At 40.1% G+C, this 24,432-nt stretch overlaps 3 protein-coding genes across 9 annotated transcripts; 2 read left to right on the top strand and 1 right to left on the bottom strand.

Moving 5' to 3' along the window:
* Positions 1-228: 228 nt before the first annotated feature.
* On the bottom strand, positions 229-12,174 carry LOC148895626 (serine/threonine-protein kinase NIM1). 6 transcript variants are annotated; one of them, XR_016115572.1, is made up of 5 exons: positions 9,559-10,261; positions 9,101-9,372; positions 5,231-6,055; positions 4,057-4,103; positions 229-3,591 (listed from the first exon to the last, which is right to left on the bottom strand). XR_016115572.1 is itself a non-coding variant. In XM_089001019.1 (4 exons), the coding sequence occupies exons 1-4, from the start codon at positions 11,314-11,316 to the stop codon at positions 5,303-5,305; spliced, it is 1,356 nt and encodes a 451-aa protein (XP_088857145.1). In that variant the 5' UTR covers positions 11,317-12,174; the 3' UTR covers positions 229-5,302. The 6 variants fall into 6 exon arrangements, 3 of the variants coding, with proteins under 3 accessions (XP_088857145.1, XP_088857146.1, XP_088857144.1); XR_016115570.1 differs by having other exon boundaries at positions 4,057-6,055; XR_016115571.1 differs by having other exon boundaries at positions 229-4,103.
* pole4 (polymerase (DNA-directed), epsilon 4, accessory subunit) lies at positions 9,090-14,254 on the top strand. Of its 2 annotated transcripts, none has more exons than XM_089001023.1 (5): positions 9,090-9,220; positions 12,211-12,425; positions 12,998-13,082; positions 13,328-13,369; positions 13,980-14,254. In XM_089001023.1, the coding sequence occupies exons 2-5, from the start codon at positions 12,231-12,233 to the stop codon at positions 13,991-13,993; spliced, it is 336 nt and encodes a 111-aa protein (XP_088857149.1). In that variant the 5' UTR covers positions 9,090-9,220; positions 12,211-12,230; the 3' UTR covers positions 13,994-14,254. The 2 variants fall into 2 exon arrangements, with proteins under 2 accessions (XP_088857149.1, XP_088857148.1); XM_089001022.1 differs by having other exon boundaries at positions 9,092-9,220; positions 12,153-12,425.
* Positions 14,255-19,103: 4,849 nt separating this feature from the next.
* ccl44 (chemokine (C-C motif) ligand 44) lies at positions 19,104-24,402 on the top strand. Its single transcript, XM_089000019.1, has 5 exons — positions 19,104-19,254; positions 20,460-20,589; positions 21,023-21,170; positions 23,157-23,232; positions 23,481-24,402. Exons 1-4 carry the CDS (start codon positions 19,191-19,193, stop codon positions 23,190-23,192), a joined length of 378 nt encoding a protein of 125 aa, XP_088856145.1. The 5' UTR covers positions 19,104-19,190; the 3' UTR covers positions 23,193-23,232; positions 23,481-24,402.
* The last annotated feature ends 30 nt before the right edge of the window (positions 24,403-24,432 follow it).

Raw genomic sequence — 24,432 nt, 5'->3', positions numbered from 1 at the left:
ACCCTGTTTGCATGTAATTTTCTCAGTGCGTGCATAGAAATAGTATCGATATATCCGATATCGATATAACGAGACTTTACTGTGTGTATATATATGTATATATATATATATATATATATATATATATATATATATATATATATATATATATATATATATATATATATATATATATATATATATATATATATATATATATATATATATATATATATTTCATATTTTCCAACAAAGCAGAACCAAAGCTCTAACAAGAAGCTTTTGCGTATCGCAGATTATGTAAAACAGAATAAACAAGCGTGGTCTCAGATGCCCTGCGGCTGCGACTTAGTAAGTGAAAATTTCCATAATAAGATTCTTCTTAAACAGACAGGCTTCGACTGGCGAAACTTGAATGCCTGACAATGTCTTCGGAGCTTGTGTCAAAATCAGTCGGATCTGTTAGATCAGGGGTGTCAAACTCATTTCGCATCGCGGGCCACATACGGCCTAGGGAGATGTCAAGTGGGCCGGACCATTAAAATTATACCATACTCTGCTAAAAATAGAAAAAATATCATGTATTTCCTTTGTTTTGATGTAAAGAAGCACAAGAACATTAGGAAAATATTGACATTTAATGAACTATCCTTTTACAAAACATTTCATGAAACACCTCATATTTCCTTAGAGAAATGTGCAATTTACTTTTATCATTCACAAATATGCATTGCAACTGATCCCACTGATTGTACAAAGGCACAAAACTTTAATTGGTACTGAAAAATATAGTAATGCACTTTAAGATTAAATGAGACTTTTAAAGAAAGGGAATTTTTAAACCACTTACACATACGCATATAAAATCTAAATGTAATCCCTGTAATGAAGAAAGTGTTCACCTGTCCTGTAAATCTGTACACTTCGTACATGAAACATACATACACATACAATACATACTGAAAATTTATGGAGTTGTATGAACAGTAGAATTACATCACAGAACTTTTGTTTTGAAGCTGCTGACTAACATTAAAGTGTGGTATGGCAGGCTGTGGGTAATGTTGCTGTCGCTGAGAAGTTTGTCAAAGTGACGATGGTTCAGACCTCTGGACCGGATGAAATTTACAGTGCGAACAACCACCTCCATGACGTGGTCCATTTTCAGCGACTTGCGACACAATGCCTCCTGGTGCAAAATACAGTGAAATGTCCAGAAACAATCTCCTCCATTAAGGGCTTGTACTTTGTCTTTGAACTTTGTCGCGACACCTGCTTTCTTTCCGAACATGGATCACGCGCCGTCTGTAGCCAGGCTGACAACGCGGGACCGGTCCACTCCAACTCTGTCCAATATAGCAACGACAGAGCCGAAAATGTCCTTGGCTGTTGTGGTGTCCATCATTGGCACCAACTCAAGAAACTCTTCAGTAACAGTCAATGTCTCATCAACTCCTCGAATAAAAATGGCCAGTTGGGCCACGTCTGTGATGTCAGTGCTCTCGTCCATTGCCACGGAAAATGCAATAAATCCTCTCTGCTATAGTATTCCTCGTCAGGCTAATATTGGCAAAAGCTTGTCGCTTCTCGGAACATACAAGTTCAGCCGCCTTCATCATCGTTTAACGCAGTCACCGTCGAAATGTCGAAATACGGCTTCGATGCTAATACTATTTCGCTAGCAATTAGGTAGCTGGCTTTTACCGCTGCTTCATTGACTTCTCGGCTCCGGATGAAAGTTGACTGCTGTTTCCTCAGACCCGCCAGCAATTCGTTAATCTTTTCTCTTCTCAGTTGTCCTTGCAACCCGTCATATCTTTCGCTGTGATGAGTCTCGTAGTGGCGTCGAATATTATATTCCTTCAATACCGAAACTTGTTGCAAGCACACCAAGCACAAAGGTTTTGCGTGCATCTCTGGATATAAATAGGACGTGGTCAATTTTTCTTTGAAAATTCTACATTCCTTATCTACTTTTCTCCGTTTGGATAACGACATTTTGGCTAATGAGGGTGTAGCGGAGAGGCAGAGACAAAAGTATTAACAACGTCGTAACAAGCAGTAGATGGCGCATTGACACCGTCTGCTGTTTTGAGTCTGCCTCAGTGATGCGGCGTGTCTTCTAATCTGATGGAACGAGTGTGCCCCTTAGAGGATAAGCCATGAATTGCAGCGAATTAAAAATATCAATTCCATGTCTTTTATGCATTTTTCCACTTCCAAATTATCCTGCGGGCCTGATTGAACCTCCTTGGGGGCCGGTTCCGGCCCGCGGGCCGTATGTTTGACACCCCTGTGTTAGATCCTGCGGCAATCCATCATATTCTGTTCTTTTAAATATACAGTAAAGTCTCGTTATATCGATATCGGATATATCGATAGTCCCGGTTATATCGATACTATTTCTATGCATGCACGGAGAAAATTACATGCAAACAGGGTCGGATATATCAATAGTCCCGGTTATATCGATATTTTTTCGGACTCCCTTGAATATCGATATAACGAGACTTTACTGTACCTCCTTTGAAAGACACTTGGCCCATGTCACACAAGAAAAATCAGCTTTGAGTGTTTTGTCAACACCCCAATCCAAACACGCTTGCATGTAGTGATTAGGTAAGGATTAGAGAGGTAGCAATGGTGTGTGTGTGCGTGTGTGTGTGTGTGTGTGTGTGTGTGTGTGTACTCGTTTAGGCTGAGAGAATCTGTCTATAAACTCCAATGGCATTTAACACATTCTCAGCGCTTCTTGGGTGGTGAAAGTATTTCTTGGACATCCAGCGATCACAAATATAAAAAGATGGGGGACTTTGGGTTTGAGCGTCTCACGTAATAAGAAAAAAAAATCTTTGCTGTTCCTGGATTTGGTTTACTGTTTAAAAAAAAAAAAGTTAGATTCTTCTCAATGCAAGAGGGGGCATTGAACCATACGCGCTCAACTTTCAAAATTTGGCAAAAAGACATGCAATGGGAAAACGTGTGATGACGCCTATTTTGAAGTTTAAGCCATAGTTCCAAACGTTATGTTTGGAGCAATGATAGTTCTAATTACCAAAAGCACACCAACGGCGGTAGTTGGAGACTTTATAAATGTGTTCATCTGGAATTTAACTTACTCAATGTGGAGGTAATCATTAACAATTCCAATTTGTCCTTCAAGAGCGGGGAAAAGTTGGCCGCACTTTTGACTGATGATATGTGTGCTTATTCAGGAAATCATTTTGAAAAAAATTGCCCCCTTTTGGACTTAACCAAAGTCCTAATTTAAACTTGGAATGACTGTGAAAAAAAATGTATTTGGAACTGCGCAGGCAGAAGCAGGTCATTGCTTATGTTTGTGTTGCATGAAAACCATGTTGTGGGCGAAAAACTGTCATTCCACAAGAGAAAACGAGAAGATGGACTTTCACCAAATGAATATTGCGCAAGATACAAACATAAACAACAAGCCGGGACTTTTGCCCACGCACATGGCTCACACATTCCTCTGGGAGCAAAGTTGAATTAAAAAAAGTGTCGGGGGGGCAAAAATCTTGTCGTCCTTCTCACCGTTACTGCTGAACAGACGTTGGCAGGCCTGGCAAGGCACGGCAAGGTGACCGTAAAAGGCTGTCAAAGAGAGCAGGCATTGAAAGATTAACAGGAAATACATTGGACAAGTTAAGAGTCCAAAGAATTCAAATCTGAAGATTTCGTAATTTGAACTTGAGAGCTTGAGCTTCCCACAAGAAACATTAGTTGAAACACCGCTTTACACAGACAGAAAACGGCGGGAGTTGATTGCGCAGTATATGCCGCACTAGTGCTTTTGTTTTCGCTTTTTTTAGTCTGTATTGCACAATTGGCAGAGTCTTAAGATTGACATGTTGGCATTTGTTGTTTTTATGGCCTGCACACAATCTTGGGAATCTGCTAGTGGCTGAATGCAGACTGAAACAATAAAAAAGCACATTGATAACATTTTCATTGCATACTGAATGAAGAAGGTGAAGCTTGTAAGAGACTGACAGGGACACACATTTTCTTCAAATGAAAAGATGAGCATGTTGCATTCACAAAGGGTAAAATACATACGGATTCAAGTGGAGCTTTCACGACAGCTGCTGTTTTCACAAAATCCCCTGCAGAACATTGAACAGAACATAAACAATAATACAAAAAAAACAAATAGCATCAAACCGTAACAATTATTCTTATGCACGCCTTGTTGGTGAGAGCAGTTACAGATGTGAAAGGAGAGAATTAAAGTGTGCTTTCGCCAGTGGTTCAGGAATGTCATGGACAATTATTTTACCATTCGGGCCTAGATTCTTTGGGTTATTTCTAAGCATTCTGCATATTTCTTTTGTCTTTGAGAGCGGTTATTACAAATTAATGAGTTGGGGTCTGATGTTGCATAATTGTACGATGTACACATTACAACATTGCCATTTGTCACTGAGGTTGCCATGGAGTATTTTCTTGGCACTTAGGTCTTGTACTTTTCTATTGTGCAAACTGGTGCTTAGCATGAAAAATTGGAGAGGTGCAATCTGGGCCACAACATTGATTTTTTTCTGTCCGTTTTTCTGTCTCATTTTTATTCTCTTATTGTCAAAAATGGATGCCTATACAGGATATCAATTTAAAAACATCTCTCAAAATTGAGCATTATTATACTTTACCAAAAGGCAAACTTTGTACAAAAAGTCCCAAAACGGTGGCCTGATGTTGGTCGTCCTTATTTGACCCGATCATTTTTACATCTCACGTGTTTTTCCAGTCTTAGTGTTCATGATTGTTCCAGAAGCTCCCACCCATGCCACCCTTTGAACGGATTACCTATAGCCTCGGATTTGCAGTGCGGATTTATGCCATGACCAAGAAAGATTGCAAAATACAGATAGCAGCGCACTGATTGATGATTGCTTTGCATCACTAAACTAAATACCGAGGAATACTGAGTCACAGCTCCTTCCGTAGAAGAAATGTGTGGGATAAGGAACTCTATGAAGCTTGCCTGTCACTTCCAATTTAGTATTGCACAACTTGAAATTAATGGTGAGGGAAACGTGCCGTTTCTGTGATAAAATGCCAAAGTGAGTACAGTGGTAGGTTGACTTAAATCGGAGTTCAACATTAAACGGAATGGAAATGGCATGAATCTGTTTCAGCTCTCCAAAAAGCACTCCCAAATATTGTGGTTTTACAATGAAGAGAAAAAAAATTGCATTGTGCAATATGGTACATTTTAGAAAAATATGCATACCTGATTAACCAAAGTCTCTTAACTTGAAAAACACAAAGGTTGTGGCACTTGCATCGTCAAGGTTCCATTTGATTAGAGTATAGCACAGACAGCAGAGGGGTTGTGTTTGGCCACAGATGCGATGCACCACCAGGCCTGACTCCTGTACTCGTCGGGGTGAACCGCCGTGTAACCAACGGCCTCCACGGATCTCCTCTTCTGAATACGGTGGAGCAGGATGCGGTAAGTCCCAGTCAGTGGGCTCTCGGAGTCCGAACAGGGGTTGTTTTGCAAGTGAACCGCCATGATACCAAAGTCTGACAGAAGAGTCTTCACCAACTGCTCCTCAACGCATAGATCATTGGAGGCCCGAGCCAAGTGGGCCGGAGCCAAGGGCAGCGGCACATATGGACCAGGGTACTGAATACCCCTTAGCCAAGCGCTGTTCGAAATTTGGGTGAGAGATGAACGGTCCACCGGTACAGGCCGCAACAAGCCCTTGATGACATGCTGGCACTCGTCAGGCACATACGGGGGGATGCTGTAGGCCCCTTGAAGGATGCAACGCTTCAGCCTGCTCAAATTGTCCCCGCAGAAAGGCAACGTGGCGGTCACCATGAAGTACAGAACAATACCTAAAGCCCAGATGTCTGAATAGCAGCCCACGTAGCCCTTTTCGCGAAAGAGTTCGGGTGCAGAGTATGGCGGAGAGCCGCAGAAATTGGTGAGCGGCTCGTTGGGCGCTCTCTCACTGCTGAAGCCAAAGTCACCCACCTTGATGCAGTAGCTGGTGGTGTAGAAGATGTTCTCAGCCTTGAGGTCCCTATGGATGATGTTGTTCTCATGCTAAAACATTGCAGAGAAAGACATGACAGCGTTTTTAATTACTATTTTAACAAAACAATATGTTTTATATGGACAAATGTCCAAAGTGGGTGGAAGTGTGTATAAACAGTATGATACTGTCAGAGATATGACAGTCAGACACTGTGGACAGAGACTCGGGAACCAGAAAGTTTGTCCCTACTGCCTGCAGGAAATGTAGTCATCTATGACATATGTCTGAATTCTGCGTCCCTCTGCCAAGCTATTTATTGAGAATACATGCAAATTAAAGTGATACATTAGTAAAACATGGTTTTCTTGATTACAATACCACACCTCTGGAAGTTGTGAGCACCAACAGCTGTAAGCAATAAAACATTGTGTTTTACATGAACTGATAAGTTTGTAACCTGGCTAATGACCTCTTCCTGTGATAATGAGTTTCCCCAAGTCCTAAATTCTGTCCAAGGCCAGCAATCGTAGATAAAGATGACAATTTAACAAGCTGTGTCTGTTGACCTGATTGACCCCAGGTTGTTGGTGCTTCAATTGTGTTGACTAAGCATAATGTTGACTAAGCATACATGAATACATGACACTTAAATATGATAACTTCTTATTATCTAATCTCTATCAGATACTTGATAGTTAGATGGAAGGTAAGAGTTGAATTCTATAATCACGCACGACACTCAAAATAGCCTCTTCACTGAAAACAAAGGAATGCCATTCATCCATTCGGCCTTCCTATTCCTAAAAATGTGTTCAATGTGTTTTCTCAATCATTACTAGAGCACTCTATAAGACTGTATTTCTATAAGGAAAGTCAAATGCAACAAAAGAAACAAAGCGCAGCTCACAGGATGGTAGTTGTTGAGTAAGGTAGCGCCGAAAATGCTACATCCTCATCACACTACTCTCCATCACTACTTTATGAGAGTAACGCTACTTTAACGCAGTAACACACTTTCCTTGTGCCCGGTTAAACTTGCCTCGGTGCAAATCGAAGCTTCTCCAGTTAGCTGAGAATAGATTGCTGCCTGCATCTCTTACTAACACATTTCTAAGCCAGGATGAGGGCAAAGTAGCATGATTAAGGTGGAAAATGTTTATGGTAAAATAAAGAGCAGGAACGTGTGACAGCTGCAGCTGCATTTTTTTGGGGGGGGGGGGGGGGGGGGGGGGCAAGAGCAGTTAGTCGCCTACAGCACAGCTGTATGAGGCACTTGAGAGTGTGACGCTAGATCCCGGCTTAATGGAAAATACATTTGAAAATGTAAATTTTGACGTGACAATCGTGTTAACTCATTAACAAGACTAATTGCGTTAACCTTAATTGTGACAGTATCTGTAGAGGAAGGCTTATCACTGTGGGACAATTTATGGAGATAAAAATTAAATTGGAGGAGTGGGAGGTGAACGAAGATGGAATAAAAAAAGGAGAAGTGATTTTTCAAAAAGTTAATTCGTGACAGCTCCAGTAATAACAGAATTCCCGGTAGATGTACACAATTTTTTTTCGCAACAACTCCTGACTGGTGTTCAAGACTTGGCCACTGGGCAGCTGTCTAATTCAGTCATACAATCGAGCAGTTAAAATATACTGTACGTATCTTAAATTAAAATATTTTTTTTTCAATATGAATAAATGAAATGAACGAAGTGGTTTTAAAGAGTTTGCAGTGCCGCAGTGCGCACGTGTGACGCCACAGTTTCGCAACTAATGCAAGTGCCTAGTTTGTCTGAACAAACGGTCATTTTTCACTGAGAGTAAAGAATTAGTGAGCATTGTAATATTTGTGTAATTGTGTTGCATCATCATTTCTATCCAAATATGAGTTCCTTAAAGGACAACCGACACCATTTTTTTGTTTCCTAACTGACATCAGAAAAACGTTTTATAGCATCTAAAATACCCAAAACTGATATTTGTAGTCAAATGCAAAACACCAATAAAAATGACTTAGTGTGCTAAAACTGCAAAAAAATTGAGCTGCAAATTGGCCATTTTCAGAAAGTCCCGCCCCCAGTTCGTGACGTCACGCCAAGACGTCTTGCCTTGCTCGAGAATCAAAACAATGGCTTCAGATTCGGAGAAGATGCTTTCTTGTTACTCATCCAGTTATGAATATGATTCAAATAGTTCTGAAGAGGAAAGCATAAATGTTTGCAATCGATTAAAGAAGTTCTTCTGGGTCATTTTGAGGCATCAGGACTGATGTGCAGCGTCCCAGAAAATGCAAAAGCTCCGTTGGAAATGGGCTGATTTGTCTGCTGGGAATTTGTGTCAGCTAGTGTCAAATAGTAGTCTTCGTGGAACACACAACAATTCACCATCGCGTTATTTATGTGTTTTCCTTCTAATTTAGCCATCAGCACGGATCAACACGAAGTTTTCAGACCAAACAAAGTACCGCAAAATGCATTGTGTGTCGCTTTCTCGGTCAGGGGCGTTCCCTCTGTGACGTGACGTCAGGAATCGTCACCAACTCAAAAACAAGCCTTCCTGAATATTCAGCGCGAGTCTTAAAACGTAAAATATAGCTATATGCAGTGGAATCTCTAAAATATACTCAGTAGAAGTCGTTTGAAGTGATTTTACAAATTATGGACACAACTTGTGGCGTCGGTTGTCCTTTAAGGGTTACCTTGCTATGTCGGTAACAAAACAGCTAACTCGCCCTCGAAGGTAAAGTCACAAGGTTGTTTTAAACACTCAATGCGTAATGCTCCTTGTTCTATATTTAGTTTGACAAGCCAATAACTTGATGTGTCATTCAACAGCTTGAATCCACTTCATGAAAGTGAGTGGCAATCAATGGCACTTATTTAGCGCGCTGTGAATTTTTGATGACGAATCAACACATAAAAAGATCATATTGGTCACATTACTTGTTCTACAAGTGAACATAATTTTGCGGTTGGCATTGTATATTTAGCAATTTACTGTTTGAGAATTCTTATCGCCTATTTGTTGACAGAACGAGCAAGGGTTTGTGTTTTGCTTTGTGCAATGCGCGCGCGTGTGTGTGGTGCTACAAATATGCGACTGTGACAAATACTGACCATGTGTTGCACGGCAGAGACGACTTGGGCGAAAATCAGCTTTGCTTCCAGGTCGCCGAGCTTCCCTTTGGTGGTGATGTGAGAGAACAAGTCGCCGCCGCTGCCGTACTCCATCACCAGGTACAGCTTCCTGCTCGTCTCTATCACCTCGTAGAGACGCACCACATTTGGATGGCACAATTTTTCCATGCAGCGAATCTCAGAGGAGCTAAAGAGCTGGGGACCTTTCACCACGTTGCGCTGCTTTTCCATGATCTTGATAGCCACTCTCTCTGGGAAAGGACAGGAGAGCAACTATGTGCGTTTATTGTTCGATAAAGCAGCTTTTCAGAATACCCTTGCAACTTTGCCACTGCTACAAGCATTCAATAGCATTTTCAATACTAGTATGGTTTAAATACAGAAAGACAAAGGCTGATTGAGAGGATAAATAAATAACGGAGATAAAAGTGGCAGACCTTTGGTCAAGGTGTGGATACCCAGTCTGACTGATGAAAAGTTGCCCTGGCCGATCTCTCCGCGCAGCTCGTAGAATCCAACCCTGCGGCCGAGGATGAGGTCGTTGACCATCTTCTCATTGTGGGCCATATCGTAGACAACCCTCTCAAAGGGCGTCAGGCGGATCTTTTCGGCCTCGCTCAGCTGCGGAGGGGTACTTCTTGCGGCAATGGTCGAGGTTGGCGGCTTAGGTATCTTCTCCACCTTTGGGGACTCATCTTTGTTTTTTTTTGTTGCTTTCTGCTTGGGCCACAGGTTAATTTTAATGGCTTTCGGAAAGAAAAGACACAGAAGGAACACGTTTGAAAACCAACATGCACATGCTATGCCTGCTACATGGTAGCTTGCAACCATGAAATGAACAGGTTGAATTTATTTCATCCCATGCAAGTGTACTGCACATTTGATCATTAGCACCTTACAACTAAAGCTGAACAGTTTTTGATCAAGTAATGAATGACTTGCAGTTATTTTTAATATGAATTAAATTTAAATAAATGTCTTTTTTTTTTTGCAATGCTCTGAAATCGGTTCCATGTGGAATACTGCAAAAACAAAAACTTAGACAAAGTATTCTTTAGAACAGGCCTTAGTATGGCACCAAGCATTCAGTATGTCCAGTACGATAGTGAGATATAATTAGTCAGTCGCCGTTTCCGTCAGCCCTCAAAATGGCAAGGATTACCTCTTTTAGATACAGCATTAGTGTGTCTCTTCTAATTGCAGAAGCTTGTTGGGACTGGAAGTCAGGTCACAATTGAAGACTTCCATTACATGGTTCAAGAGACAAAGTCATTTTGCTTAATCTCTATTTTGTCCACTATGTGTACAATATGTGTAACGTGAGGTTGTGCTGTTTAAAAAGGAGACCGAGGGAGCACTGACCTCCAACTCAACAAAGGTAAACGTGGGAAAATCCCATATGCATTGTAATATTTACATTTTAAGTCCAATGCTGTCAATGCATTTCCATTAGCATGACACTCATTCTGAATTATTTGTCTATGGGGGAAAACAATCCCCTTCAGGAGTTAAACCGATGAAAGAAAGTTTTACAATATAAGGCAAATAAAGCAAAACACTGTACAGATTTTTGAACATGATAGGACTAAATTTGGTGATAATTGCTCACTAATGGGGATTTCTTTCAATATATTGTCATATTTTTGACCCTGACAAAATAGAAGTTATGATAATTGAAGCATTGCAATATATCTATTTAAAGTATAAATGTGCCTGTCAGTCATATTCATATAAGGTTTTTTTTTACTCCAATGAGATAGTCATAAATATACATCTCTTTATCTCATACGCTTTACTAATGAGGTTTAACCGTTTCTCCACAATTGTATTTGAGGAGTGCCACCTTGAGGATCGATTTGGTACTGAGTAAAAAATAAAATCAATATCTTCTTTTCCTTTCAAGGGGTCGCAACAGCGAATCAGTGTCCTCCATCTTCAGAGGTTTGATTCGCATGTTTGTAAATCAATCAAGAGATGAAAATATTTTCAGGGGGAAAAAATGGTACGGATAGATTATGCATCACAACATAACACTAATTAATTTGTATTTTTTTAATATTTTGTACCAACTCTCAAGCCTTTCGTAATAAAACAATCTTTAAAGGTTTTAGTGAAAAAACATCAAATAAATAAAGAAAATATGCATTAGCCAAAATGAATATACAGTACGTACCTGCATGCGGCGAGTCCTTCATGCTGTTCCTCAGCTTGTTAACACCTGACTGTGACTGGTTATATTGAATGATGAGTCCACAGTCCCAATCCTATTAAGGCGCCGTATTAGTGGATGGCTCATTGGCTCTAGCACCAGGTGGAGGCATGAAAATGCTGCATACACAATTTTAGAGAGTAACCCAATTAATTTAGTGCAAAGGTCGTTGTTCACAACGGTAACATTTTGCAGCCCATCCGTTTAAAATGATTTGTAATATTGCTTTTCGTAGTCTCTCCCTCCCCCTCATATACTGTTTCATGAAATGTGTTGGATTTTGGCCAACCCTTATTTTTTATATGTTTTTGCTGGATTTATTGCAAAGATATATCCACCACTCCATATACATTTGGCATACAGTACATTTGTTTTATCGGCTATGTTGCTTTTAAGGACAGTCGGGCATGCTTCGATCCCAAGAAATGGGCAACAATATCGTACCGATTTATGTACTGACAAGTATGAGATTATCAATAATAAATTAGGTTGGAATACAATACATGTGTATAAGAAACGATAAAGTTCTGCATTTCACTTTAATTGGAGGTTTGATAAAAATTAATGAATCATCCAAACGGAGACACTTTATTTGATGGGCGTCTAACTCTTGTCAAGTCCCGGTTTGCAATTTAGCCAATCGTCGAACACGACTAAATTGGCGGGAGAGGAAAAGGCGGGACATAAGCAAAGCCTTCTGACCAATCAGATGGGCTCAAAGCTCAGATCAGGCGGAAGCACATGCTATTGAGCTTCTGTTGTCATCTGTGACATGTCGCGGGAAAAGAGAAGTTTTGTCGTTGTTTTCTTTTGAATTTAAAGACAGCGGAAGAAAAGGAACACATGGCAGCCACGCTGACGATACCCGTCGCCCACGCAGACCCCGAGACCGACCGCTGTATGAGCGAGGAGGAGAGCCGTGCGGCCGAGGCTGTGGAGGAAGGTGTTCAGCAGCAGGCGACGGGCCCCGCGGCCACCGTGTGCCACAACCGGCTGTCCAAACTACCGCTGACGCGTATCAAGGCCTTGATGAAGACCGACCCAGACGTGTCCCTCGCCAGCCAAGAGTCTGTCTTCATCATTGCTAAAGCCACGGTACTAAACCCCAGACAAACAAAATGACTCGCGCATCTTTTTCCTTGTGGTTGTTGCGAAGGGGTCTCGCGATATTTAGCTATTTGCGGTGTGAATTTCCGCGATTTAATACGAGCGTTTGTTTGCTCATAGTATCGCCAACACAGCCCACCTATCTTTAAATTTACGACATTTAAGCGGTTAAAAAAGCAACCCTAAATTAAGATACATACAAATAAAATTACACCGAAATACTTTGTGTTGACTATGGAGATTACATTTTAAGTCCAAGCTCCCTCTGCTGGATATGCAAATATGTTGCTCAATGCAATTTTATTTATCAAGTTTATCAGATTGTGCAGCGTACAAACTGGAATTTAATTTGTTAAAATTAATGGATATTGATATCATAAAGATAACTTTTGATGTTCCTTAAACATTTCAGCAAATGCTTCGAAAATCTTAAATTACAGTCTTAGAAATTGGAAAAACCAAGCAAGGCCTGAGGGTTCAAGATGTGTACAGTTCTGTGTAATGTAAATCTATTTTATGGGCGCATAAAATATATGTGACAAACACCGTTTGTCCCTCAGGAGCTGTTTGTTGAGATGATCGCAAAAGATGCTTTGGTGTATGCCCAGCAAGGCAAAAGGAAGACATTGCAAAGAAAAGACCTGGGTAAGTGCACAGGAATGAACCACACTTGTGATGTCATATTCTTTTCCGTCTTAAATATGTACACTAAGAAGATTTAATCAGAGCCAATGTAAGAATTATTCCCTGTTGCTCAATGAAAGCTGAGCTTTATTGTTTGCTCTTTATTTGATTGTGTTCAATTGTTCCAGTGTGAATAATGAATTATCCAGTGAGTTAATGGCCCATCTATGCAGAATTTGATGAGTGACAATTGTTTCTTGTTGTAGACAACGCAATCGAGGCCATAGACGAATTTGCGTTCTTAGAAGGTGAGTGTTTTTAGACGGGTGTGGGGCTTATTTCACATAATTGAGAACAAGAACAAAATAGCCTGGACTAGTGGACTTGCACCGAAAAGCGGACCTTTGGAGGCCACTTTATTTAGTATGCAGATGTCACATGCTAAAGCAGGTGGCGGCAATGCACCAAAGGATTTGCCAACTGCTGCGGCTGTCAAGACTAAGTCATGACAGCCAATGTGCGACTTATTGCTAGTTTAGCATGTGGGTTTCGCCAACAGCATTTACTATTTTTGCACCAAAAGGCACAATGGCCAACCATGATTCTACCTTTTGCCGCAATGCGATACAGGATTCGGTGCCAGGCTAATCTCTTAATTTGAATCTACAATTTGCACCTTAGTACACACTATGGAAAAATGTGATTTGTCACTCAAAAATATAAGGTACACACTTAGAATAACAGCACAACTCCTCTGGACAGCATTATTGTGCTAATATCATAAAAAGGAGTTCATAAAGGTCATCGTTAACCGTACGTTTAAAATGTAGTTTTACCATAGTAGATGGAAAATGTTTAAAATTTATCATCCCAGGTCATGGGTTGTTTTAATTTGCGTCTTTTCTACTTTATTTACAGGCACATTAGATTAAATGGTTCCTCGGGAGATGGAAGCACAAAATTGAAACCATCCAACAAACATGTTTTTTATTTTTATAGACATGATACAACGTGAAAACCACAGCTTTTTTTCCTCTTTTGTGTTCCAGAATTTGAATATTTATGTCTGGTTTTCCACAATATTGAAATGTCATTCTTTACAGTTGAAACCTGTGGCCATTACAAGTGTACATTGATTTGTAAATATTGGTGAAATGTTGGTTTTCCGGGAAATAAATGTAACTTCCAGACTACTTTTTTGAGTAAGTTGTTGCATTTTTCATATAATTGCACTGCATGTTTTCCCTGGGATGCACTGTGACTCATGCAAATTGATTTGGATAATTATGAATTTTACGATACTGGTTTGAACATGACATGACTAGTTAGGACATTCGTTCATTTTCATTCACTTATCCTCCTTGAATTCCAAGGTTAGCTGGAATCTATCCCAGTGTAGTACAACCTGGACTGGTCACCAATCATTCAATGCCAACAACCAAGTAATGCCAACATTACTGTGGGAACATAATTTATTTGCAGAGAGTGAATTGGTGATTATTTTAACTGTATTATCTGAATTAAACACCATTATTAACTCTGTGGACTCAAACAAATACTGTACTTGATCGGTCTATCTTCAAGTTGGGTGGGCATGTTAAAGGCTTGTCGTCACTAAAGTGATCGCTGTCCAAGGTACTGGCAGTGTGATGTATCACTTTAATATGTATGCTTGTCCATCTGGATTTTAAAATAGTCTCTAAACATGGAGGGGTTGGGGTGAAAAAAAAAATAAGATCCTTTATTCTGGGCAGTTGCTGATGGACTTGGAGTCATTTATTGAACTGGGCCAACAGGCAACACACAAATACAAAATAAGAAGTAGCTGCTGTAGGACATGACACACCCTCGGACACTTGCACATGGAATAAGTGGCAAAGTTTGGCCAGCTTGACTATTTGATTTGATATGAATAATGATGATAATTACACTTTCTGAATTTGCATTTACACCATTCTATTTATTTTCCCTACAACTAAATGCGCTACATTGCTGGGGGCCTTTTGCACAATTGCAATGCAATCCATTGGTGAAATAGTGGTTGAATGTTTTTTTTGTGTCATACAAAGACTGTTGTGTGACACCGAGGGGAAAAAATTGTTTCAAGACTGTTAGGAATGTTCTACAATATTCCTGTGTGTTGTTCTTGCTGACCGCATTCGTTAAACACATCCAAAGGGCTCTTGTTCACACAGTAAACATAGCCAAGCCCCCCGGGAGTTGATGCAATACAAATTTTCCAAATAAATGTCTGTGTACTTTCTGGGTTTAGGGTTTCACTCGGTGGTGAAACAGCTGTGAGAACCACAAATGTTTGGTTCCAGCAGCACACCAGTCAACTGCCGACAGGAATGTTTGAAACAAACAAAAAAACAACAACAATCTCATGTTGAAGGACTGGACATTGCTTTATTTCTAGTGGCATTAAAGCCATTCAATTAAGTCAGTCCCAGAACAATGAACTTTTTTTTCTTCAATATATTTGTTTTTCCAAATAAACATCAATACATTTTCTGTGGAATCATTTTCTGTATGTTTAAAGGTACAAATAAACTATATGCAATGCTATTTTTACCAGCGTATACCCTTTCACTGCCATGTAATTTCAAGAAGCTATTTCAATGTATGAACTCAAATTTAATCAAGACGTCATCCGAGATTTGAACCTCACATACCTAAGATAAACGGTTCTTAACCTGGTTTTGATAGAGCCCAATATGTTTGGTGAATCTGTCTCAATATGTCAATTAAAGATGACACACCCACTTGGCCATCATTGGCTGCAGATGATCGCATTATAATGCTTGTCCAATCATTGCTGTGGGAAATTTAGTTTACTCAGTTGTCAACGTGTGACTGCTATGATAGTAAAAAAAAGTTTGTATACAAGCTATATCAAGCAAATAATAATAATAAAGCAGTCAGACAAATATGTACAACATGGAATCACATGCGTCATGGATCGTGATGGGACACAGCATTCTATCTGCATTATTTGTCATGCCAACTTGAGTAACTCAAGTCTCGCACTGCCCAAAATGAAGGAACATTTCTTGAAACTACAGCACAAATCAGTTATCTGAACACTCAAATGCGATCTATGGCACCTCTGGCTGACCACGAACTGCAGAGACCAATATAAAGCAAGAAAACACCCACTTAGAAGAAGAATGCCGCTTCTTGTCTGATCCAAATAATTCCCAGAATGTTGTAATGTGGAATTTATTTGTGTTCAATTTCACATAACTCGTTCTCTGAATCACGCACCTCTTTGTTTGCTTCATAGCAAAGATTAGATCAACTATTTGCCCTTGTGCATTTTATCCCTCCAAAATCCCTTCCAGGTCCAGCAAGATCTCTGAGGCACCATGAAAGCTGTGATTTGAGCCCTACAACCTCTCCAGGGGGTAGCGGGCCCCCTCCTCCCACCACCACAACCCTCTCTAATAGGAACACATTAACGTCTCACTGTGACTTTTATTTTTGATTGCCCACATTTTTGTGAGTCTGCACACCTTGACAGGAGATATTTTAATCGCCACAGAGCTATGCAGAAAATGTCTCTGGCTCACAGGCAGACCTGTGTTCATGCGGAAGGTATGTTTTTGCAGCTGAGATTCCAACCTGATTTCTTGGGTCAAATTCTTGAACCCCGTCCCCGTTGCATGTCCACATACACATCAATGTACAGATACACGTGCACGGACATACTTGTACTCCATCCTCGACTCTTCACTGCTCCGACTGCATAGTTTCACTTCCACGGCTCAAATAAAAACACTCCCGCAGGGGACGTATTGTTGCCTTGTTCTCTGAATAGTTCCTCGGTTTGCCCAGGGTGCAAATTTCATTTGTGAATGGTGGTGGTTCCTTAAGTCTGCCAGTAAACATCTGCAGTTTCGCAATGTGTAATACAAATGAACATCCAATGTCGACTAGATGATTTTTTTTGTTGCCATTTTGGGAATTAGAAATCATCAAATGGAAAACTCTGGTATGTTTCAAGGAATACGTTAACACTCTCACTGTCTTACATATTTTTTTTAAACATGTTTACAACTGCAGAGCGTGTGTTAAAAAGATGGGGGTTCTTTTGTAGATATGCCTCACATCGCTGAGTTTTTAACCTATGACCTTTGTTTGAAGAGCAAATAACAACCGCAAAACAGAAAACTATGAAAAGCTCGATCTTAACTCAGATGGCAAAAGAACATGCTTTGAATGAACGTCCCCTTACTTCACATACCTTTAGATGTGTATTTTTCCTTGTCGGTTTCTGTAAAAAAATAAAATAAAAACACAGAAAAAGGTAAATAATTGCAAGTAAGTCTCTGCGACAACATAAAAAGGACATTTTTTAAAAACGTTCCAATTCTAAATTTTATCTTTAAAGGTTTACTGCCACTATTTTGCCACTTGATAAACATAATTACATCATAAATGTATTTGGTTTATATCTAAATAAATGATAGCCCTATGTTGTCGTGCACAGACTGGTTGTTGATTTCAGCCTGTTATTGTGGTGCGGCGCGAGACAGAGGGTGAGGCCGAAAATACAAACGAGGGCCATGTTTTCCAAACGTGAATCATTCAACTGGCTAAATATATGATAATTACACGGTGACAATAGGATATGAGTCAAACCTTATAAGACAGACATAAAACAAAAGATGTGAATAGCCTTTGTTCGCTGCCAGGATTCAGTTTGTTTTCATTTACTCGTGGCAAAAACTATAACAGCAGAACTAAATCTTGGATATTCTAAAAACTTTCATTTCGTCCACTGTGATGGATAAAATGCACCTTGTACTAATATAGAAAATGGTATACAATACAGAACAAAAACAGCGCCCTGAACCTTGTGCTCCGCAATCTCTTCAGATGTCTGCCAAGGTCAAAAACACTCATTCCAGGATCATTTCGGATTTTTAACATGTTTATGGAAAACAAGATTAACAATCATACTAGTGGAAAGTTTAAATTAACAACAAGACGGTTTAGACAAGAAAAGGCTTGTAAACATTATTAACTTGTTTTTGTTTTTCCACAGAAGGTTGGACTCCACCAAGGTTGCCCTTTGTCACTGATTCTGTTCATAAACTATTGCGGATAGAATTTCGAGGTGCATCTGAGGAATAAAACTTCCTTGCACTGTCTCCTGGTTTTTGCAGACCACGTGGTTCTGTTGGCTTCATCAAGCAGTTCGCAGCCAAATGTGAAGCAGTTGGAATGAGAAAGAGCAGCTCCAGCAGCATATTGCTCTGTTTTGGTGAGGAATGAGCTGAGTTCGCAAAAGTCCATGAAAAAACTTTTCCGTTAAACTGGCAACATGCAGCTAGCTGTACTTCACAAAAAAAACAATCAGATTAAAAAAAATGGTATCCAAGATAATGATTCTCATCATTATCATCATTGGAGAGAAATGGAAAAAAACATTTTTTTTTCAGTTTTAGTTTTGCCCCTGAGAGGCAAACATATTTTTTAATACCATAAAAAAAGGCATGAAGGGCAGAAGCTTGCAACTGTTCCAGTCCCTGAAATTCAAGCCGCTTGCACTCAGCTGTGATATGGTTCAACATTTCTGGTTTGAATAGCATGTTATGCGCATTTATGATCCAAATTCTTGGTGTGAACATGACTCTAAATATAGTCCAAGTGAGCCCACAGCAAACGCAACTTTCCAAAAATCCTGATCCTGAGCGAGTTGGATTGGATACACCTGCTGCTCAGTGACATTTTACAGCCAAAGAAAACAGAGTTCTTATCTTATAAATGTGAGCCTATTTTTAAAATCCAAACATCTGACATATAAAAGTGCCTAAGAGGCAAACTGCATTTCGGGCCAGAGAATGCGAAAGAATGTGGAGTGATTTTTAATCTTCTGATAAGACGCGCGAGAGGAGGCGGGTGAGGAGTGGTGAGTGGAGTGTGACAATATGGCAAGATGAAACTGGACAAACAGACGGAGGGAGGGAAAAGATAGCGAGATTAAAAAAAAAAGAGGTGGTGGAAGTGAGTGAGTGAGAGATGGGCAGGGAGGTATAAAAAGAGGGAGGGAGTCTCAGAAGAGAGGCAGCAGCCATAGAGGGAGAGGTGAATGACGAGATCATCCTCTCTGCCAGCCTCATCATGTTCATACTGCAGATGTTGACTGTTATCATCCTGACTGTTCTCTTCCTGCCATCTGCGCAAGGTAAGACACGGCGAGCCCGTGTGAAAATACTGCATGAATTGCATGCAACCTGCAGGTGGACAGTGGGGCCGAAAGAGCGATGGCGAATGGGGGGGAGGAAGGGAGGGTGAGTAAAAAGCAGCAAGGCAGGAGGTGCAGCGATGAATGTAAACAAGAGGGGCTCGCGTGAGGGGCTCGCGGGAGGAAAACAGAGCGACAATCAATTTGGGGAAGTATGTCACCCTGCGCGATGGTGTCATCTGATATTCCTGTTGGTTCAGCGTGTATGGCTGCAAGCGACGTGACGTCTTCCTCAGCCCCGGATTTCAAATGTGGCATAACCAGGCAGCGATGTCCTATTTTGCGACTCACTGGATTGCATTTCCGTCACGTTTGCTTTGCATGGACAACTACATATCATATACGGGAAATGAATAAAATAAATACATATTAATAATAATTAATTAATTAATCATAATACTGTAAATGTATAATATAATATATAATAAAACAAATAGAAATGATAAAAATATAAAATAAATAATAATATAATAAATAAGCAATAAATAATAAATACAATGAAAATAATAACAATAATAATACATTTAATTTCTAAGCGTCTTTCAAAACTCTCAAGGACACTTTACAGTCACTGGATGTTTTTTTTTGTGCGGGTGAGCAGAGGCAGCCATTACCGCCAGCGTTCACTGTACCTGGAAATAACACAGCAGCCAACTAATGAAAGGAAGAGGAAAGCAAAGAAAATAAACAAAACAAAAAAGAAATCCATCCATCAATTTTCCGTACCGCTTATTCCTCATTAGGGTCGCGGGGGGTGTGCTGGAGCCTATCCCAGCTGTCTTCGGGCACAAGGCGGGGGACACCCTGAATTGGTTGCCAGCCAATCGCAGGGCACCCAAAGACAAACAACTATCGCTCTCACACTCACAGCTAGGGACAATTTGGAGTGTTCAATCTGCCTGCCATGCATGTTCTTGGAATGTGGGGGGAAACCGGAGAACCCGGAGAAAACCCACACGGGCCCGGCAAGAACGTGCAAACTCCGCACATGGAGGACGCGAATTGACGACCTCTGCACTGTGAAGCCGGTGTGCTAACCACTCCACCACCGGGCCGCCCCTAATAAATAAATAATAGATAAAATAATAAAACAAATACATGTCCTTGATGTTTCCATCATGTTTTGTCCCTTTAATGTTTTCCAGGTAAAGGTGTGCAGATGCAGCGGGATGTCCAGTGCTGCATGCTGTATTCCCATGGCAAGGTTCGCACCAAGGACGTGCTGCGGTTTGAGGTGCAGACCGAAGGGCCGGACTGCAGTATACAAGCCATCATGCAAGTATTCCAACTATCCACTCCTGGAGCTTATGAGCGCACGCATGGAAAATGTGCCTTTAGTTACGCAGACTTGGGCCCGAGAGTTGTCGTCATTGTCGCAGGTCATGTTGCTGTGGCAAACCTCAGGGCCTTAATTACCAAGGGAAGTCAAGAGGAAATGTGTAGCAATGACAAGACATCCGTAAATACCTTCACTTGCCACAGTCAGTTGGTCAAGCTGTTGGTCAGAAAACAGCAATGTTGACAAGGCTTTTACGATACATGAAGGAGGGCGTAAGCTTGAATGGAATTGTTCAACTTTGAAGATCCTCCTTATCAGATTCACTATGAATTGCAAAAACATGAGATGATTTTATTCCGTTAACCATCAAGCAGATATTGTGTTGATGTGATATACGGTAAAATAAGTCCCATTTTCCATTTTCGGCAGTCTTTACACCAAAAAAGCAGTGAAGTGTGCCGACCCCAGGGACCGTAAAGTGAAGAGGTTGCTGCGGAAGCTCCTGCAGAGACAGCGGGCCAAGGCCCATCGAACAATGTGGCTTCTTCCTCACGACAACTTGCCTGTCATGACAGAGGTCAGACATAACCTTTACCTTATACAACAGGATACAGCCACCTGTGACTCTTTTCATAGCGTTTGTCCATATTTAGGCAAAAGGCTACTAGTACACAATGCACTGATCGCCAATCAGTCGCACTGCACATACGGAGACAGAAAACCATTGTTTCATTAGTCGAGCCGCTTATATTCACATGAGGGTCGCAGGTGCGCTGTAGTCTCTAGGTGTGGGGTACACCCTGAACCGGTTGCCAAGCTAAACCATTCACACTCAATCAAACTGCATGAGTACGTACTGAACATTCGCTGCTTGCAATAAAGTCAACAAGTGTACTACTATCCAGCCATCAGGGACTATATAAAACCATGAATAAATACCTACACAAAATGTAAATTAATATCAGGTTAAATAGAGTGTAGTTAGCTGAAAGGCACACAGGTTAACTGAATTCAAACATGAACATTGCTTGCATGATTAAAATGAGGTGATTTTCTTGTATAGTACTTTAATAGATTTTAATCATATTCAATAAAAAAATAAGTACTTTTTTTCATTTCAATGTTTTGAAATGCATTTAAAGAGCAGGGCCTAGTTGGTGCAGTGATTCTCAAAATGTGGTTCCACAGCAGAATTTTTGGACTCACTGGAGTAGTACCGTATTTTCTGGTGTATCAAGCGCACCCAAAAGCCTTGATTTTGTTCAAAAGATGGCCCCGTGCCTTATACGCAGGTGTGCCTTATCTGTGAAGTAATATTGAGCCACACAAGTCAACTATTGTCAGCAGCCACCGACTCCATTTCCCCCAATAGAAGGAGTTCCTAACCCCAGTCTCTACATATATTTAAACTTTTATATATTTTTATATTATATTTGCAAAACTTTGGTCATTCATTGAAGGGGCGCCTTTTACTCCGGTGTGTCTTATATAAGGAATTTTTTGAAAATACACCATTCATTGCGAGTGCGCTTTATACTTCGGTGCGCCTTATACACTGGCAAATACGGTACTTGAAAGAATCATTGCACAAATACACTGAGGTTAAATTTAACTTTTTAGTACAACTTTCCAATATTAAGGCAGTGTTTATTTCAAACAATGTAAAAGGCTATACTAACTCGCAATAGGATAATTTCCCCGTTGTCTTAGATCGACTATCGTAGCATCTTTTGTATTGATCCTCGTGGTATTTAGAGTGTTCAGTATTTCCTCAGATAGTGTTTGACTTGTTATTGACAAAAGAGACAGCTCATGACTCAAAAAATTAGGCACACTCAATGTACGATTGTATCGTGTTTAACTAATTTCAAAAATAGTTCACACGATTAAAAAAAACAGACAATAAAAAGCTGTGCGCCAAGAAAATGTACACTGGCTTAATGGGCAAACAACTTATCTTACATAACTTTGGGAACATGTACAAACAACTGACCCAGAAGCCATTTTCAAAGTTTTGAAAAGGCTTTTTAAATGGAGCAGGAAGTAATCATTTTATAATAAAATGTGAAATTTTGCTTTCAAGCCACAGTGGGTTGTAATGGCAGAATTTGGAAGATTTCTTCTTCCTATCTTAGCTGCTAGTGTAACATGTTGCTTTTCTTCTTGTCCTGCAATCTACGTACTCCTTTGACATAGTGCTCCTTGTGTTCATACTGAAAACCTATAATTGAAATTCCACAGAGCATTTTTTCACGATCAAGCACGATGAATATGCAAATACCCAAAAATAAAACATGTTTGCTTAATTTTTTTAGCAAAATTTATACCGACCCTGTATACGAATCTGAACAGTCGTCCAAGCACTAAGGCAACACAAGATCGAGCTAAGGTAAATTGGCTAATCCACAGTACCTGGATTAGTAGTCGTAGTAGTAAGTACTTGATCTGAGTCTGCTGAGGTAACAACAGTCGATGCTATTGTCAATTATGGTTCTGAAGATATAATTTGAAAGTGGGAAGCTGACATGTTTTGCTTAAAGTTTTTCATTTCTTTAACCATCAGAAGAAAGACAACTGGGCTATCCTCAATATGGAGTGATGGGGAAATGTCACATATGGAAGAAAATGAATAGTCATAGGTATGATTCTTTGTATTTTACCTCTTATATACGGACGGTGTTTCTGTAATCAGACTAATGTTAAAGATTCTAAAATAAGAAAAACTTGTTTTTGTCTCACAAATGGAGAAATTCGCAATTTACAACAGCAGAATTTTAAAAGAGTTAGAAAAACATGAGCTGTTTGCATGCACAAAATAAATTTTAAAAATTAACTGTACACTGTACAGAGTGCAATATAAAGTATGAGTCTTTTCTCCTCCCTTTAGGCCAAGTAAACTGCCAGCAGCTCGTCATCCTACAGTAAAACAGCAGTTAGCTGATATTCCAGTCGTCTTGTGTCTCTTGCTCTATATCACAACAATCTGTCTGCAGTGGACCAAACCTGGGCAGCAATATCTATTTAAATGGCTTTACATATTTAAAATATGAACTGTACTTGACAGATTGCGAAAGTGAGGAGGAGGAACAAGAGGAGGAGGAATGACTTGTAAGATATGCGAGATGGATTTATCTAAAATGGCTCTTACTGTTATTTGCCAGAGTCTGCCTCAAAAGTGTCTCGATCTTTCCATCCATAACATCTTTATGGCTGATCTGTGGGGAAAAAAAACATTGTGCTTTTAACTCATATATATCGTATAAATGAGCAGTGATCTCAATATCGTCCTGAAGCGAGATACCTACAGTATATGCTTGTTTGTGCTTTGTAAATGTTCATATTCATGTGTATCAGCTCCAAGTAGTTTGAGTTTTGTGGGTGCAGAAGTTATTGGGGAGCATTTTTTTTACTCAATTGACCTGCACCTTGTTTTGTACAATCCAGGTTTCTCACTCCCTTTCAGACTTTGACCTCCTGTATGTGACTGTTACAACTGAGCTAGAGATGTGAAACCTACAACCAGAGAAAAGCAATCTGTCTGCTCTTTATACCGATTGTTGATAACGTAAACCTAGAGTCAGTGTTTCAAAGTTATCTACATTGGTCGATCTCACTACAACATAGTCCGCCATTAACCTATGCCAAAGTACTCTTCTTCATAATTCCATTCAGCACCTGACAAGGCTGTTCAAACTTTGAGGGCTCATAGTGTGTGACACACACAGTCAATGTATTGTAGATAAACACACTGTATGTGGAAACACATAATGTAAAGTGAACTATTTTATAAAAGAACCGGAAACAACGTCTCTTCTGGTGTTATTTATTTAGCATGTTAA

Source organism: Hippocampus bargibanti, linkage group LG07 (genome assembly GCF_051943395.1).
Source record: "Hippocampus bargibanti isolate YZ-2025 linkage group LG07, ASM5194339v1, whole genome shotgun sequence".
In the NCBI taxonomy this organism is placed as follows: Eukaryota; Metazoa; Chordata; class Actinopteri; order Syngnathiformes; family Syngnathidae; genus Hippocampus; species Hippocampus bargibanti.
Note: the sequence above shows the minus strand (reverse complement) of the source record. Positions and strands in the feature narration are given on the sequence as shown.